Source organism: Austrofundulus limnaeus, unplaced genomic scaffold, assembly GCF_001266775.1.
Source record: "Austrofundulus limnaeus strain Quisiro unplaced genomic scaffold, Austrofundulus_limnaeus-1.0 Scaffold5, whole genome shotgun sequence".
Classification (NCBI taxonomy): Eukaryota; Metazoa; Chordata; class Actinopteri; order Cyprinodontiformes; family Rivulidae; genus Austrofundulus; species Austrofundulus limnaeus.
Genome location: NW_013952407.1, coordinates 95101 through 112457, shown reverse-complemented (window position 1 = coordinate 112457; position 17357 = coordinate 95101). Strand labels below are relative to the sequence as shown.

Below are 17357 nucleotides of genomic sequence, written 5' to 3'. Positions count from 1 at the left end.
TCTCTCTCTCTCTCTCTCTCTCTCTCTCTCTCTCTCTCTCTCTCAGCTCTGCAGAGTTGAGGTGGGCGTCAATAACAAACCTGATGGTAGGTTTCACTGCAAAAAAAATCTTAAAATTAAATTATTTGGAGTTTATTTAACGAAAAATGTGCGTAAAAGCGCGCAAATCACCTGAGGCTGAATGTTTCGCAGTAAATGTTGAATTCTTGGCCTCTGTGTCGCTTTTCTGTTCGGATTAGAAACAAATTCTTTCTCTTCTGTGAAATATTTAGATATTTTGTTCTTTCATTCAGTCGCCGCCGCTGATGATGATGAGGATGAGGATGAGGATGATGAGGATGATGATGATGTCTCATAGAAATAATAAATAGGATATTGATTATTTTTGGGGCGGAAATCTCGGCTCACAGCTGAGCGGACGTCACGATATATTTAGAGCTAAAATGAATCATCTTAATCACGATGGAAATGGAGGCTGCGCCGCCGCTTTAGTCACCGCCGCCATCATCTTCATCAGGCGCACCTTCATCCAATTAACGAGCTCCTTCGCTTTAAACGAGGAGGTGATGTTTGATTTCATTCAGCCGCGTGACCGTGGCTTCAGACCCACGGTGAGTTATTAATACACAGTTGGGAGATCTGATCGAACCACTGCGGGACAACAGGGGATGTGTGTGTGCGCGCGCGTTTGCACGTACGCCTAGGTGTTTGATGATGCCAGCATTCACGTGTGTTTCCCCTCAGCTCGTGCAGAAACAGCATCTCCAAGCAAGAAACGAAATAAAATGTTTTAAAAAGCGTTTATGGAGCATTTTCTGCGCCACCAACAGTGGCGGTTCTAAAGGGTGACCCTGGGTGGCAATAACAAAATCATCCCTGATGCCACCACCACTGTTTCTCCACACAGCTTCTTTATTTAGAGTTTGCACAAAAAATAGCTTGACTTGAACAAAAATTTTTACCTTCAGAAATGAAAAAAATTGCTAATTATTGTTTGACTGTGAGTCTGTGTTGAAATAGGGTTTGGAAAATTGTTGCTTTTTATATATCAAATAACTTCAAGGCATAAATTTAGGTCTGCATGTCCTGCGGCACTTTTTGCCCCTCCTGCTGGAACCTCGTGCATAAGAAACATTTTCTAGATCTGCCAAGTTTGAAGTAAATCAGGTAACAAACTTGAAAACGGCATTTGACAGAACATTTGTCTTCTTGTCCGAACTGACAAATCGTCCTTCRGCTTTTAATTCGTCTCAGTGCCAAACAGATATTTTGGTATTTCCGGGTCATTCTCGCTTGTTTTCGTTCATGGCGAATGAAGACCCAGAAGGCTGGGGTGATTTGCAACGAAGGCCTCTATAGAAATATAACGTATCACCTGCCTGAGGAAGCTGCTGTGGCTGCCTCGTGGTTACATTAAAGGTTATTGTCATCACAGGAGGGATGACATTAGCTCCTCGCTCCAGCATCTGATTAAAATAGCGTTTTCTGCGCCGAGTTCTCCGGCTCGTCGCTCCTTTCAGCTGCTCTCTCCGGCTCGCTCTCCTTTGACGTCACCCAGCCTCGTACAAAATGTTTCCCCCGTGTTGACGTGTTTGCTCCTTGAGCAGGAATGCAATTCCACTTTGATCAAAATACCCCCGTCGCCTCCCTTTTTTTTTTTATCCCCGGCGAAAATGACATTTCACAAAATGTCATTGCGCCCGTGTTACACGGCTCCTCTCTTGCGAAAGGAGGCATAATTCGACTTGTTAAGTGAGGCTTTTCAGCAGTGCGGACCTGTCAGCGTCGCCTTGAAAGGTTATACAAGTGTGTCTCATGTTGTCGGCTCCTGTGGTTCCTTCTGCTGCACAAACCGGGGTTGGAAAAATGTGAACAGAGGACGACCGGCGCGGAACTCGTTCACCGAGCTGAGAAAGTCTTCAACCTGAACGAGCCTCACGCCTTYTTTCAGGTGAAACGGCGCTTTAACAGTTTGCAGAACGACTCCTGGTTGCCTCATAAAAGGCCGAGACTGTCGGCTTGCATCTGATCCTCTGCTGGATCAGTCGAGAACGTGCGTTTTCTCCGTTTGGACATTTTATTACGTTTCATTCAGAAATTTCACCACTGGAATCCAAGCCAAGCAGAAATACCACCTTGAGTTGTGCTGCATTTGCAGAAATGAGAGAGAGAGACCATGTTGTTGTTGTTTTCTCTCTTCCGATGAGATGCCAAGTGATTTATTTATGAATTACTTGTTCGGAACAGCCTCCTTGTGCAGTGCACACTTTTTTTCTCTATCCTCTTTGGAGTCATGTCGCTCAGTGATTGCTGATGCAACTCTTTGTCATCCAGAGTTTGCCCTCACCTCCTGTGAGCCTTRGGGGAGGGCTATATCTATCTTGGCTTGTCCCCGGGTGTGTTGGAGGTGGGAGTGACTCATTAAGCAGGTGTGAGCATCCACTCCCATACTGCTGCATGCCAAACAAGAGCTCTCTGGCTCAGAAGCGCACACACGTAGAAAATCATGATGGCAGAACAGCAACCACAAAAAAAAACCACACAAAAAAACTCACACACATCCCAATAAATCTCTGCACTGGACCTGGGCCAAGTCAGAGGGATAATGAGCTGCTCTTCCTCCATTATGCTCACTCTTGTTCTCATCAAGAGGTGGAATTTCCAAACGTTCATCGCCCATTGAAAGATTGGGCCTCCAGTGACATCTTTATTTGAATCCAGTTTATGAGGGGAATGAATTGTTCCCAGTTTGTTCCAGAGGAGGGGAGCATTAAGCAGCAGAGCCCGTTTCACTGTCTGAGCTGCGAGTTTATGAGAATTTACAGGGACGTAAAGCAGCTTTTAAAAAGCACAAAACAAAAAAAAAAAAGATAAAAAAAAAAAAAAAAAAAGATAAGAAAGGAAGCATCTCACACGTGGGTTTCACCGCAGCTGCGGTACAATGAATCAAACCCACTCTTTGTTTGAATTTTGTTGAGTTTTCTTAGATTCATGCCTGATTTAGATTTGAAAGATCAGCACCACTTCCTAATAAGGGTCCCTCTATGAAGAAATTTTAAAATAAATGAGTTTTTTATTAAGCATTATCAGTTGTTAAACCATATTCATTCAGGTAAAAGTGGTTTATGCATGCAGGTAACTTCAAAACTTGATATTTAAAATCTAAATTTTGAAGGAATTAATGCTTGCCAAATAATGACCCTGCTTCACTGTGWGAACAGTGTTTTATGAATGGTTTATAAAGTGTTTACTACCTCATGAATAACCTGAGTAATTCCTTTATAAAAGAGGCTCTTATTGTGAAATGGCACCAAAAGAATATATATAAGATGGATTTAAAGCTGTAAAAACATCCCCAGACATAAATAAATGGAGGCTGTTTTTTACTCACCCTCCTATTTGTGCTAGAAAGGCTTATTTTAGCCTCCTGGGTATCTAAATTTACACAAAGAGGCCAAATTTATAAACGACACGCAGCGGATCACGACTTTAATGGAGACGCGCTGTTACGCAAAACCTTTGGAAGGAAAAAAAAAAAGGTGCCTCCTGTCTGTAGGCTGAGGAAGAAACACGGAAGAGGAGAGGCTTCGCTTCTGTTTCACACACACACACGCATGCATATTATGGCGTGTACGTGTGCGTCTGTGTACGCAGGGCTGCGCTGTGTGCGGACAAACAAAAGCGGCGCGCCGCACGCTGGAAGCGCGTTTTGCGCCTCTCGGCTGTTTAGACAAGCAGAGCCAGCGGCGGGTCACATGCTGCAGCGTCACCGTGTAGTAAAGTTACCGGAGTTGCAAAGAGGGGTGCAACCCACATTTCAGCTCCAGAGGTCTCTCATCCCGCGTGGCTGCTGCTGCTGCTGCTGCTGCGACAACTTCAGCTCCAGACGATTTCTCCAAACGAGACGCGCGCAGCCATGGGAGTGCATTACCTCAGCCTTGCAATTTCCACCATCAATAATTTAATCTATTTGCTCCAAAGCTGAAGAGATATCCTGAAGCTTTTTTTTTCTTCTCTCCCTGGGTCGGAAGAGTGCAGAGAGGAAAATATCGCTTAAGTAAATCACTCAGGGAGTTGTCCAAAACATCCCCGATGACACCACTGTCCTGTTGAATGGTCTGTTTTACGACTGGGCAGTAAAAGGTAGGCTGTGAGTTTGTTTTGCTTTGGCACAAAGAAAGAAAAAATGTGTGAAGCACTTTGGAATCTGTTGGACGCTTCTTGAGGGAATATGGATAAATATAAACTCCATACAGCCGGTGTTTATTCATGTGTGTGTGCGTTTGGGGATGGAGGGGGGGTCCTAAAAGTAGCTCGATCAAGTCCAGTTATCCTGCGAAACAGACCTGAGAGGGGATATGTGTAACCTTATCCTCCTGTTCATTAATAAAAAAACGCTCTTATTATGTTGATTGGGTTTCCAGTGGAGAGCACAGGCATCAGGAGATGTAATCTGCTGAAGAAAGAAAGGAAAAACAGACTGTTGTTTCATGACTGAACCAGACTAAAACAGTTATTATTAATAGTTTTGTTTTCCCTCCTCCTCCTCTCTCGCAAAAGTGGCGCTGCGTAAACGTGTCCAAGTTTTAACAATCTGCCTAATAAAAACCAAGAAAGTCTTTTTTTTTCTCACAGACTCATTAGTGTTAAAAAAAGTGGTGGTGAAGGGGGGATTAAACAAACCAAAAAAACAAACAGAATAAACAGTGTTGCAAAGCCATCGTCGTTTCTGGAGAGGGAAAACAAAACTTTGATGGACTCATTAAGACTTTATGGGACACCCGAGACCCTAAACGCTCAGCTGCGGCCAACTTTAACCGTTGGCTTTAGTGTTGTTGTGTGCTCCGCGCTCTGTTACTTTACAACATTTAAACACGGATCAAAACCTATAAACATGGGCACATTTTTTTTTTTTTTTGACAGCTTTGCGAGGGGAAAATGAGCTGAAGCGAGCACTGTGGCGGTGGGCTGCACGGTTAGAGCTAATGAAGAGGTAACAGTGCAGCAAAAACACAAATGGAAGACATGAAAAAAAAAGTTTTTGGCACAGAAAAAAAAACGACCTATCTACTCATCTATCTACAATTTATCTGTGTGTTTTCATGGGGAAGGTAAAAAAGCAGAAGTTCAGATTATTTCACGGTCTCACGCGTCCTCTAGTGGTCAAACCGGCGAACTGCAGTYATGACACTTGAGGCCCTGCTGGTTTCGTTTCAGTTGTTGAGTTTTTTAATGTTTTTAATGTGAGTTATGGATTTCTCCGTAAAGCTTCCACCGGGAAGTCGTGTGCATTAACACATAAAGCGGATCGATGGTGTGGTCCGCTRCGTGTGTGTAGCCTTCAGATGTTGGTCCACAGAGGAAGCCGGGGAGGGGAAGGGACAACACAAAACACTCAGCTGGTTTTTGAATGCTGGGGAGTTATTTTTTTTTCTTTTCTTTTTTTTTAATCTGTTTGTTTTTGTGGCAGAAGCCGGGGTCGGCCTGGAGGCCGGGCACGATCCGTACGGCGGTGCTCATCGACCCCTAAACGTGCTCTCGAAGCCGGTTCGGATTGAAAACACATCTCAAGCTTCCACATGTGTCAGCCATTACTGCAGACAACTCAATTAAGTTCAAATGCCACCCCCCCCCCCCCACCTTCTTGTTTGTAAATGCTGCTTCGTGGCGAACGAGGGGTTCTTGGGTGATGATATTTGCTGTTTTCCTTTTCCCCAAAGTGAACATTTGGAAATGTTGGCTGAACGCGTTGAGCATGACAAAACACGCTGCTAGGTAAATAGTTCAAGCCACTAAGGTTCTTGAGGAATTAAAGAAAAGACAGATGCCCACGAGGGAGCAGTGGTGGAGGCAGAGAGAGAGAGAGAGAGAGAGAGAGTAAATGATGCACACATTTCTATTCAAACATCCAGGGCACACTTTGCTCTTTCATCTCCACTGTTTATGTTTATGTTCCTTTGTAATGGCTTTTTTTTTTAAAGATACCATGCATGCAGTTAGCAAAGATGAGGCCATAAAGTGTGCTTATGTGTTGTGGAGAGGCTGGAGGGGGGTGGGGGGGAGCATGGCTGAATATGTGCAATAATACCAGCCTTTCAATGCGTCAGAGCAACTTTTCAGCAACTGTCAAAAGGAGGCATTTATCACTTTAATCCCCACCTGGCCCAGAGAATAAACGGCGAGGGTAAGTTACACATCCCCGCCGCTCCTCCGTGCAGACGAACAGGTGGTCATCCAGAGACGTGAAAGCCACACAGAGTCCCAACACTCACCTGCTCCCATTGTTCGTGTGTTGTCATGGATAAAGGCGTGTTTGATTATTGCAGGGCTTTATTTCCCCTCCGCTCTGCGTTATCAGCTCGGCGCTCACGTTTAGGTGGCTGAAACTTCACTTTATTATGCCTGGATTTTAATCAGTCCAGTTTCAGGAACTTTGCTCATCCCACGTTTTTTAATTMTATTGTACAATCCACAGCAAATCGAGCGTTTGTCACATTTCGTCTCAGATACAAGGCACAGATTCTCCCACAGCAATTAAACGATTCATTGGTTTTTATCGTGTTTTAACAGGATGCTGATCGAGAGCATGAGCCGTATTGATTGTCCTGATGGAAACAGGAAATCACAGAGATAGAAATAAAATCATCTGTTGTTCCCGGCGTGAGGATGCCCGGGGGAACGGCAGGCTATTGCGCACTGTTGAGTGGCATTACCCCCAGCAACCACCTCCCCTCCATCCTCTCCCCTATGGAGACCTGGAAGAGACGTCATCCGTGGTTGTTATGCTGCGAAATGACGCCGGCGCCCTCCCTCCCCCCCACCCCCTCCTGCTACTGCAATATTACCCCTGTGGTCTGTTACGGAAGATGCAGCACTCCTCGTCTGCACCATTTCCAGCATGAAGTTTGACGCCTTAACAGTAATCAGCCCTCTGCCGTCATTTCCCTCGTGTGGAAGTGGAACCATTTGAGCAGCGATGCTGATAATAATATCAGCCTAAATGCATCCGACACATAAAGCTCGATCCCGTAAAAAAAAAAAAAACAACTACGTGGTCCTCTTTGCTGGGAAGCCCGGATGAAAATTCTGGTTATTTGACCCAAAACATCATTTGTTAACAGTCTTCAGTGATAATTTGATAAGCAGCTCTTTGTTTCTGGTGTTATGTGAGAGGAAAAATACCCCCATATCTTAACACACACACATATACACACACACAGCAGCCCCTCCCCATGCCCTCCCTTTAACACACACACACACACACACACACACTCTGGAATAACGCGTCACAGAGCTCGGGGAATGAGTGGCTCATTAAGAAGAAGGATGTGATATTCTGAATAGAGACTGTGAGACTCCCAGCACGTCTATTTTTAGCAGCCATATCTCTATGGCACTCGCAGCGGTGTCGGTTAATTGCAGCCCCAGCCCCAGATATTCCAATTAAGAATGAAACAAATGCTTTTAAGGTGGGGTTTCGCTCCTCCCTGCCGGAGAAGGTCCTCGCGTCCATCCTTGGAGGAGATGTGTTTTGCCTGTGTCAGGTGTGGGACATGCGGAGTGCAGTCAAAGCCTCAGCTGGGCTATTTTTAAATGAGCCTCTGTGGAAAGCGAGATCTAGATTTTTTTTTTCCTCTTCTCTTTATGGTTGCTTTTATGTCTCTGGCTGTTGGATGTTCACCAACTCATTGATTTGCTGTGAGTCTTTAGAGCTTCTTGGAGGTAAGGGATGCAAATCTGCTCAAGCAATGCAATGATTTTTCCTCCTTTTTTTTTTTTAAACCCTAAGCAGCACTTTACTGGTTTTGTGATGCCAAAGCCTCAGGTTGTGCAGGAAAGCATCTTTCCTCGTGACATCCTGTTCATTCATCCAGGCCACCTGCCGAGAAAACAAACAGTGTCCCTCAACAAACAGACCCCCTCCTCTAAGGTCCCCATTCATGGCCGCCAGGTTCTGTGCTGGACCGGTCCTGCAGCACGGACCAGTTTGTTGGTCAAATAAATAACACTGCAGCGCCACTGTTTGCCACAGCTGATGAAAATGGAATTCACCACTCAGTCAGTCTGCTGGTTTCTGAGGCGTAGATGCCGGGGATTTCTACTGAACGAGCTTGTTGATTGGTCCGTTTATGGCTGCAGACTCAACAAATTCACTATTTTAGCTGCCAAGGTTGCAAGATAACAGTTAAACGTCGTTACGGTATTGTTGATAGAAATACCCCTTGCAATAAATCCATATTTGCATTCTTGTTTTATGCTCTACCTCCTCTGCATGCTTTAGCATTTTAGCCACAAACTTCTACATCAGCTTTTAAAACAGTAGGGGTTCATCTGATTGTGGAAACTATAACTCAGATGTTGTGATTTTTTTTTGCACTCCTTTGCGCTGAAACTCCACACGTCGATGTTTTGATAATAAATCATGTCTGATGTGCTGAACCTGCGTTAAGCTCTGAGTACGATAAAGCGGAAACACTTTTAAAACTGGAGAAATTACATTTTCTAAAGAAAAATCAGCATGAACTTTTAAGAGCTGAATGACTTTGCTTAAACATGCTGAAGAAGGTGAGACGGAGCTGATAAAGCTAAAAGAAGCAGAACAATAGCTAAAAGGTAAAATTAGCAAAACGGGAGCCAAGAGCGGCAATAGATTAACTAAAAACTAAAAGAGGCTAGCTGAAAGCAGCAAAAGGCAAGCTAATAATAGCAGAAGTAGCTAACACATAAGAGTAGCTAAAGGCTAGCTAAAAGTAAAAAAACTGTTGTTAAAATTTGCAACTAAAATGTAAGTTTAGCAAAAAAAAAAAGCCTAGCTAAAAATGTTAGAATATAGTAAAAACTCAGTGTCAAGAGACTAGATGAAAGCAGCAAAAGGCAAGCTAATATAGCAGAAGTAGCTAACACTTAAGAGTAGCTAAAAGTAAAAAATAATGGTTAAAATTTGCAACTAAAACCTAAATTTATCAACCAAAAAAAGCTAAAAGTGGTAGAATATAGCTAAAGCTCAAAGTATCAAGAGCTAAAAGCACCAAAAGGCTAGCCAATAGTAGCAGAAGGGTAGCTAACATCTGAAAGTAGCTAAAGGCTAGCTAGAAGTAGAAAATGTAGCTAAAATGTGCAACTAAAAGCTAAATTATTTWAAAAAAACTAGCTAAAAGTAGCAGAATGTAGCTAAAAGCTAAAAGTATCAAGAGGCAAGCTGAAAGCAGCCAAAGGCTGACTAATAGTAGCAGAAGGGTAGCTAACACCTAAAAGCAGCTAAAGGCTAGCTAGAAGAAAAAGGGTTTCTAAAACCTGCAACTAACAGCTAAATTTAGCCAAAAACGCCACCTAAAAGTGGCTAAAAAACTAAAAGTAGCAAAAGCCTTGCTGCTTAAGCAGCTTAAAGCTTAACTTAGCTTAAGAAAACAAAAATAAAGCAAGTTTTCTGAAGCAAATAAAAACAACAATTTTGAAAGAATTGAAGAGCTCTAAATGTATTTCTACAGGTGAAATTTGAAAATAAAATGAAATGTATTGAAAAACTAAAAGTCACAGCACCAATGAGCAYAATATTTTAAAACACAGATCATTCAGACATTAAGAAGCAGAGGTTAAATAAGGTTTGGCCATTAAAAAAAGAAACAAACTTCACATACATGCCTACACACTGTGCAGCACACAGCAGTTCATGAATAACAGCGATGTTTCAGCATCCATTTGTGTAATCTTATCTTCAGCAATAAGCAGCCTCTCTGATGCTCAGCACGGCTTTTGGTGCTTCGCTGCCAACAAATAGAAATCAAAGCCAGACCTCACATAGATGAAAGTTTGCAAACAATTTGAAAACACTGAGGTGCCAGTATCAGTTTGATAAAAAAAAAAACACGCTGTGGTTTCTCAAACGCTCTCGTTTTTGGCGTGCAAACAAAGAGTGTTTGTGGGAGTAAAAAAAGCGGAGGCTTACATGATGCATTATGGATCAAGAACAGGCTAACTTTGTTAGAAATGCTCTTTGACTAACTGTCTTGCTCTCTCCCCTGTCCTTCTTCTTTCCCTGCTCTTCTCTCCGTTTGTTTCTCCTCTCCAGTTCCACCAGGTTAGAAGAGTGATGACCATCCTGTTCCTTACTATGGTTATTTCATACTTCAGTTGCATGAGAGCTGCGCCCCTGAGAGACGCCCCGGGCATGCGGGGCCACCGGACGGAGGGCTACCTGGGCGCTGCTGCGACGGCCGCCCGGGCGGGCCACGGGACTCCGCAGAGCGGCGGCGGGCCGGGCCAGCGCGGGGAGCTCCCCTCGCTCACAGACACGTTCGAGCAGGTGATCGAGGAGCTGCTGGAGGTGGAGGGCGAGGCGGCGGCGGCGGCGGCGCAGCTGGGACAGGGGGCCAAGAGCCAGGGAGGCGGGGGCCCGTCGCCCGCGGCCGCCGCCGAGGCCAAGGATGTCGACCTGTACAACTCGCGGGTGATGATCAGCAACCAAGTGCCTTTGGAGCCGCCGTTGCTCTTCCTCCTGGAGGAATACAAAAACTACCTGGACGCCGCCAACATGTCCATGAGGGTGCGGCGGCACTCCGACCCCTCGCGGCGCGGAGAGCTGAGCGTGTGTGACAGTATTAGCCAGTGGGTGACAGCTGTGGACAAAAAGACTGCAATAGACATGTCTGGGCAGACAGTTACCGTCATGGAGAAGGTCCCTGTCCCCAACGGCCAACTGAAGCAATACTTTTATGAGACCAAATGCAACCCCATGGGGTACACAAAGGACGGCTGCAGAGGAATAGACAAGCGGCATTATAACTCCCAATGCAGGACAACCCAGTCCTACGTGCGAGCGCTCACCATGGATAGCAAAAAGAAGATTGGCTGGCGGTTTATAAGGATAGACACTTCATGTGTATGCACATTGACCATTAAAAGAGGGAGATAGTGTATAAAATGTATAGATTTTATTGAAGAGTTTAAAAAAAGAGAATAAAGAGAAAATATCTATTTGTATATATACATAACAGGGTAAATTATTCCGTCAAATGAAAAATTTTATGGACTGCATGTAAAAAAAAGATGAAGTTTATACAGTAAAAGTGATATTACAGTCTATTTATTGAACATATTCATGACCTTGTAAACAATTAAAAAAATCTGATCAGTCATTTTGCGCCCAGTTTAAATTACTACGACACATAAATCGAGACATTGTGATTTGTTTACATTGCCAAGAATTAGAAAATGAAGGAAAAAAACAACAACAGGCAAGGAATGAGAGAGGACAGTTCCATCGTCAAAAGCTTGCATGCTGCTTCAATTGTGAATTGAGAAAATTCTCCACCTCCAAAAAAAAAAAAAGGATATGATGCTGACCAAAAAAGAAGAAAAAAAAACATTTCGTTTACATATTCAGCTGAAAACGGTTTCCTCTCAAGTAATTTATCTGTTTACTGTTCTAAACTTCTCAAGGTAATGTTGGAATTACATACTATGTCAAGGTGCTGTTGTCAAAGCTTTGCTGTTTATTTTTTTATCCACACCAGAGAATAAGATATATTTAAAGAGCATATATATAGTCATTGACATGTTTCTGGGTTAATATTATTCATTTTGTATGTTGTGAAGTTGTTTGCAATATTAAACTGAAATATTTGAAAAAAATAAAAATGATTATAGGCAACTGGAAAAACAAGATCAATGTCGATAAAGTTTCAACAGTGCATCAGACGAACAGCTGAGACAGAAAGCAGTGAAGCTGCCTTTGTTTTTGAAATTACGAACTCACAGTCAACAGCAACACATTTATAGCAGTGGTTGGTGGTTTTTCAGGTTGCGGGGAATTAATCATGGGGTAATTTGCTGGGAAAGTAAACACAACTGTGGGTGGGAATGATGCCACTCTTGGGGCTGTTCAGCTATTTGAGAAGACAAAAAGTTGGGCAAAAAAAAAAGGAGCTTCTAAACCACTACTTGTTTCTCAACCATTACATTAATGGAAGACAATTTTCTGCGGTTTGAAACATTTTTGATTTATTCCCAGGTATTTGGAGATTTACTCCACTCGCCCGAGTGATGTTTCACAATTACAAAAAAAAAAAGGGAAAGGAAAAGCAAACCTCAACATCAGGAGAAACTTGCCTGCAAGTGCAGACTAGTCGGGTTCACATCAGGCATGCCCGAGACCGACAGTGATGGATTCAGCCACCCATAGGTTTGTGTACATTAAAGATATACACCCAGCATTTTTTGTTATGAGTGCGTGGTAATCCCACTTTTAAATTCGCCTCAAAAGAACAATCATCGCAGATTTTCACGTGGCCGTACTTTCAAAATAATCAAAAGGAAGCGACGTTCTCCGCCTCTGGGAGGCTTCTGCATGCTTTACATCGGGATCCCCTCCAGCAGTGCGTTACATGGTGGGGAAACCAAGTTTGCCAAGTTAAGTTTAAGGATGTACAGCTATTTATCCATGAGAAAATGCTCATCTGTATAAAAAGCACACGAAAGTGTCAGCTGCACCTCATGTTTATGTCACATATGACCCCACATAGACTTCATTTAATTCTTCAACCTGAAGGTAAGTGACCACTGGAGTAGAAGCCGGTCAGAGATCTCCTGAATGAAGACGATCTAAAAAAAAAAACAAGTCACTCCATATAACTCACACAAAGATCCTCCAGAGACAATCTATGAAATGCTGACTTATCTTTGTTGTCAAAAACAACAAAAGAATAACTTAGAGTAAACAAAAAAAAAAGCCTCCATTTAAGCCCTTAGATTGATGACAAACATGAAATAGATTTTCCAAACACCCAGCCACAGGCTTCTGGTCGAGGCCACAAAGAAATGCAAGTCCTGCTATTGTGATGGAGGAAGAAAGGCTGCTCTTCAAAGGAATTCCACCTTAACATGGAGTTGAAGCTATTTCGTCAAACTCAAGCACCGACACATCCTCAGCATAAAGGACAATGAATCAAACACTCTGGGATCCTTGCACCAATTACCTTGTGTAGGAACCTCAGGCTAATTTTGCTGAACAGTTTGCAAGTGAACACTGCAATCTTCCAATTATAGACTTAATAGCAGCAATAGAAGCCAGCTTTTGCAATATTATTATCTTCTATCTTCTATTTGAGCCAGGGCTAGGGCTGAAAAACGACAAACTAGAAATTTGGCAGCAAAATCAAGGTGTTTAAAATCCACAAATAAATATTACTGATGCTGCACACTGTGGTGTAGTCCAATCAGCAATGTCTGAGCAGGTATTTTTCACCAGCCGTCGAAGGCAAATTGTTTTATCACCAGCCAGGGTGTGGTCAGAAATGAATCATCCTGCAAGATTTCAGACCACCGAGAGCAGCAGTTTTCTGCAGATTTATGCCACAGAAATAAGGTGTGCTGCACACAACCAGATGGGGGCAGTAAACAAAAGATAAATGATGGAGAACTCATTCAAACTATCTGTAAAGGTTGCTTGTGTCTACGTTTTCTTAATGCACAGATTTGAATGAGGTTGGAAACAGCTGACCTTTTTCTTATAGAATATAATGATGCTATTATAATTATATAATTATGAATTATGCTCTACACACATTTGAATACTCAGATATTTCTCTATTTTCTTTTTCTTTAAAAAWTGTTTACAATAATACAACTAAATACGATATCAAACAAACCCAGAATTAAAACAATTACAGACCTCCATTTATTTATTTATTTATTTTTATTTATTGTATTTTATTTTATTTATTTTACCTGAATAGTCAGCGACAAAATCCCATGCCTCCAGAGGTGTCAGCTTTACACGGTGTACCTGAACGCACCATGACACTGGCAGCTAGCCTAGCCGAGCTAACTTAGCTAATCTGATTTATCGTCTCGGTTAAGCGCACGAAACGTTCGCCAAGGTTACCTATTTTAGTATTATATTTATAAACCCCGGATCGCAATATCCATCTGAGATCAAGAGACCTTTAATTGCGAATATGGCGTCACTTGGGGAACCTGTGCGACTGGAAAGAGGTAATGTTAATTAGCTAGCTAGCTTTATTTGTTATGATACAGGGGAAACGTTGACACATAGCTTCGCTACCATTGCTTGAATAAAACCAGGGGGTTGTTTTTGATTACACACTTTGTTGTCTGGTGGATTAATCTCGCCTTAAATATATATATTCAATTTCGGGTTGTGTTTTATTTGGCTAAGCTAAACTATACGTACCTTACAACGTTGCCTCGTAAGGTTGCTGGCTAGCTAGTAGCTAACTAGCTAATATGATAACAACTGTGATTCACTAAATCAGTTGGTAAGGAAAATAAATCCGAGGCTTTATACTGATATTCTCTCCGTTATTATTAAATCTTCACATTGGTTAAAGCATTTTAAAGCTTAAGTCTCATTTCTGGTTAAATCGATGTTGTCTCTAGCAAACTAGCCTTAAATATTAAATAAAATATACAGAAGGAAAAAAACGTGAAACTATCAATCTGCTTATTTACTCCATATCCAACAACAAGCATGTGTATCAGYGTGCCTCATACAATAATAATAATAATAATYATGATGATGATGATGATGCAGTGCTATAATTGCAGTTAAAATGTGGTTGAAAGGAGAGAAACGTGATAGAAAATATATTTTCATGTTTTATAGATACAAGTCTGAAACCATTCTACTCCTAGACCTTAAGGGAAAAAAGGTTTTATTCTACTCTTAAAAGAAGAAATAGTCTCTGCTGCTCAAGTTGATGCTGAGGGTTCTTAAAATAGAACAGAAAGATTCTTTATTGATCTCCTGGGGGAAATGGTTTTGTCACAACACTCATAATATCAAACAAATAGAAGCCAATAAGTACAAATTAAAACAGAGAGAGTGCAATAATTTCATGGTACACATAATTAATTTATTTACAGTTGCTCCGCGCATTTTGAATGAATGTAGTCCTATTTGTGTAAATGAGAGGGAGGCAGGTAGAACAGTGAGGATACAAGTACTCGGGGTCAAATGTCCAGGAAAGGAGTGTGGTAAAGAGGTGAAGAAGAAGAAAGTTCAGACAGGATGGAGTGGACAGAGAAAGGTTTCAGGTGTGGTTTGTAAAAAAAAGGGGGTGGTATCAAAGGTAAATGGAAATGTTTAGAGTAGTGAGACCAGCTATGTTGCATGGTTTAGAGACAAGAGACATAGACAGGGATGGTTTGAACACATCCAGAGGAAGGACAGTGGGTATACTGGTAGAAGGATGTTGGAGATGCAGCTGCCTGAAGAAAGAAAAAGAGGAGACATGGAGATAGTGGAAGAACAGAGGATAGAGGAGGATGACGCACTGTGGCGAGGCGACACCTGAAGAGGGTACAGCCTAAATCTTTATCTAAAACCAATGCAGTGTGCATTAATTCAAATTCAGACTGGCACTATTAGAGGACTTCAATTAAAACAGAATGCTATAATTTGAACATTTGCAAAATCATTAAAGGTATTTTTTATAACAATAAACATCTGTTCAAATTTTTTCTGTTTTCCTCCTCTTAAGCTTACATGCAAAGGCTAATTGAACCTATTTGTTTCAGACCTGAACGTGAAGCTGTAACCTTGTTGTGCTCTTTGGCAGACATCAACCGTGCGATAGAACTGCTCGATAAGCTGCAGAGGACGGGGGAAGTTCCTCCTCAGAAGCTGCAGGCGCTGCAGAGGGTCTTACAGAGCGAATTCTGTAATGCTGTCAGAGAAGTAAGACTTAGTTTAAGAACTGAACGGGCCACYTTCTTTACTGTTTTGTTTTGAAGCTATGCTTTGTTTATTTTGCGTTTTTTTTATTCTTAAGGTTTATGAGCATGTGTATGAAACAGTGGATATCAACAGCAGTCCTGAGGTTAGAGCCAATGCCACAGCAAAGGTAGACCTTAAGTTAATTACTAATATGCAAACATTTACGTTTATTTTTCCTCTGACACTTCTTTTATTTTACATCTTTGTAACCAACTTTATGAAAACAGCTCACATTGAATGGATCTGCAAAGGCTAAATTATGTCATTTTCATWTTTATAGGCTACGGTGGCAGCTTTTGCAGCCAGTGAGGGACACTCGCACCCTCGTGTGGTGGAGCTTCCCAAAACAGAAGAAGGTCTGGGTTTCAACATAATGGGCGGGAAGGAGCAGAACTCACCTATTTACATCTCACGGATCATCCCGGGCGGCATCGCTGACCGGCACGGAGGCCTGAAYAGAGGCGACCAGCTTCTCTCTGTTAACGGAGTGGTACGTTCAGTTAAGAGAACCGTGATTTACTCGAGTGGTAATTTAGAAGCTTTTTATTTACAAAACATTTATTAAATACAAAAGGTGAGACCAGAACAAAAAAATAACACACAAAATAAAGCAAACGACAACACAATAAGAACAAACAGGAGCGCTAAGATAATTGATCTTTGAGTCCAAGTGTAAGCACAACTGATCAATATTGTCCATAAACGTCTATCTGACAAAGCATTCTGCAGAAAACCGAATAGAGAACTGAATAAAGAAATAAAGGCTGAAACTGCTTACTGAGCAAAAAATGAAATCTAATTTACAACCTTCAATTTGAAAGTAAGTAATGTTTTTTTTAGACACTCCATACTTTTCCAAGTAAAGCTGCATGTAAAGTAGCKTGAAAAGCCTAAAACTCCTCATAGTTGCCTGTAAGATTGTGGTAGTTTTCAAAAAAACAAAAACAAAAAAAACAAAAAAACAAGCGAAAGTAGCCATCATGATCTTCTTTAAGRGAGGTTCATATTTTTGTAACCTGAATCCAACAATTGCCTGTCCATTAGTGATTGTAAAGAGAAAGATAGTTAGGTGAGGGGGTGTGTATGCACACAAATGGTAAATGCATTTCCTCTTTAGAATAAAAAGGGATGTGTTGTGTGTCATGACTGATGGCCTTACTATTTTTCCATCACGAGGTTGAACATTAGCCATAATAAAAGGCTATTAGGTCTGCTTCTAGGTAAACAGTAATATTTTCACAAGAAGTAGCAAAGTCTAAGATTCTCCAACAAAAAACACAAAATTTACATAGATTTGTTATAATATATTGATTACATATACATGCCAGGACTCTGCAGTTTACACTCATCTACAGGCTAGGACTCTGCAGTTTACACTCATCTACAGGGCATGACTCTGCAGTTTTAATCATCTACAGGCCAGGACTCTGCAGTTTTCACTCATCTACATGGCATGACTCTGCAGTTTACACTCATCTACATGGCATGACTCTGCAGTTTACACTCATCTACATGGCATGACTCTGCAGTTTACACTCATCTACATGGCATGACTCTGCAGTTTACAATCATCTACATGGCATGACTCTGCAGTTTACACTCATCTACATGGCATGACTCT

General features: G+C 41.9%; 2 protein-coding genes across 8 annotated transcripts in view; both read left to right on the top strand.

Annotated features, from left to right (window-relative positions):
• The window catches only part of bdnf (brain-derived neurotrophic factor), a 37596-nt gene extending 26461 nt beyond the window's left edge, over positions 1–11135 (top strand). For 5 of the 7 annotated variants that reach the window (XM_014026005.1, XM_014026013.1, XM_014025998.1 and 2 more), the window contains one exon: positions 10070–11135. In XM_014026005.1, coding sequence (XP_013881459.1) covers positions 10070–10912 — 843 coding nt within the window. In that variant the 3' untranslated portion in view covers positions 10913–11135. Of the gene's footprint in view, positions 1–3506; positions 4144–6071; positions 7723–10069 lie in introns of those variants that run through there. The other 2 variants (XM_014026022.1, XM_014026041.1) reach the window with 2 other exon arrangements.
• Positions 11136–13779: 2644 nt separating this feature from the next.
• The window catches only part of lin7c (lin-7 homolog C (C. elegans)), a 5238-nt gene continuing 1660 nt past the window's right edge, over positions 13780–17357 (top strand). The window contains exons 1-4 of the mRNA XM_014025990.1: positions 13780–13992; positions 15579–15697; positions 15792–15863; positions 16017–16226. Of these exons, the coding sequence (XP_013881444.1) occupies positions 13956–13992; positions 15579–15697; positions 15792–15863; positions 16017–16226 (438 nt within the window). The 5' untranslated portion in view covers positions 13780–13955. The remainder of the gene's footprint in view (positions 13993–15578; positions 15698–15791; positions 15864–16016; positions 16227–17357) is intronic.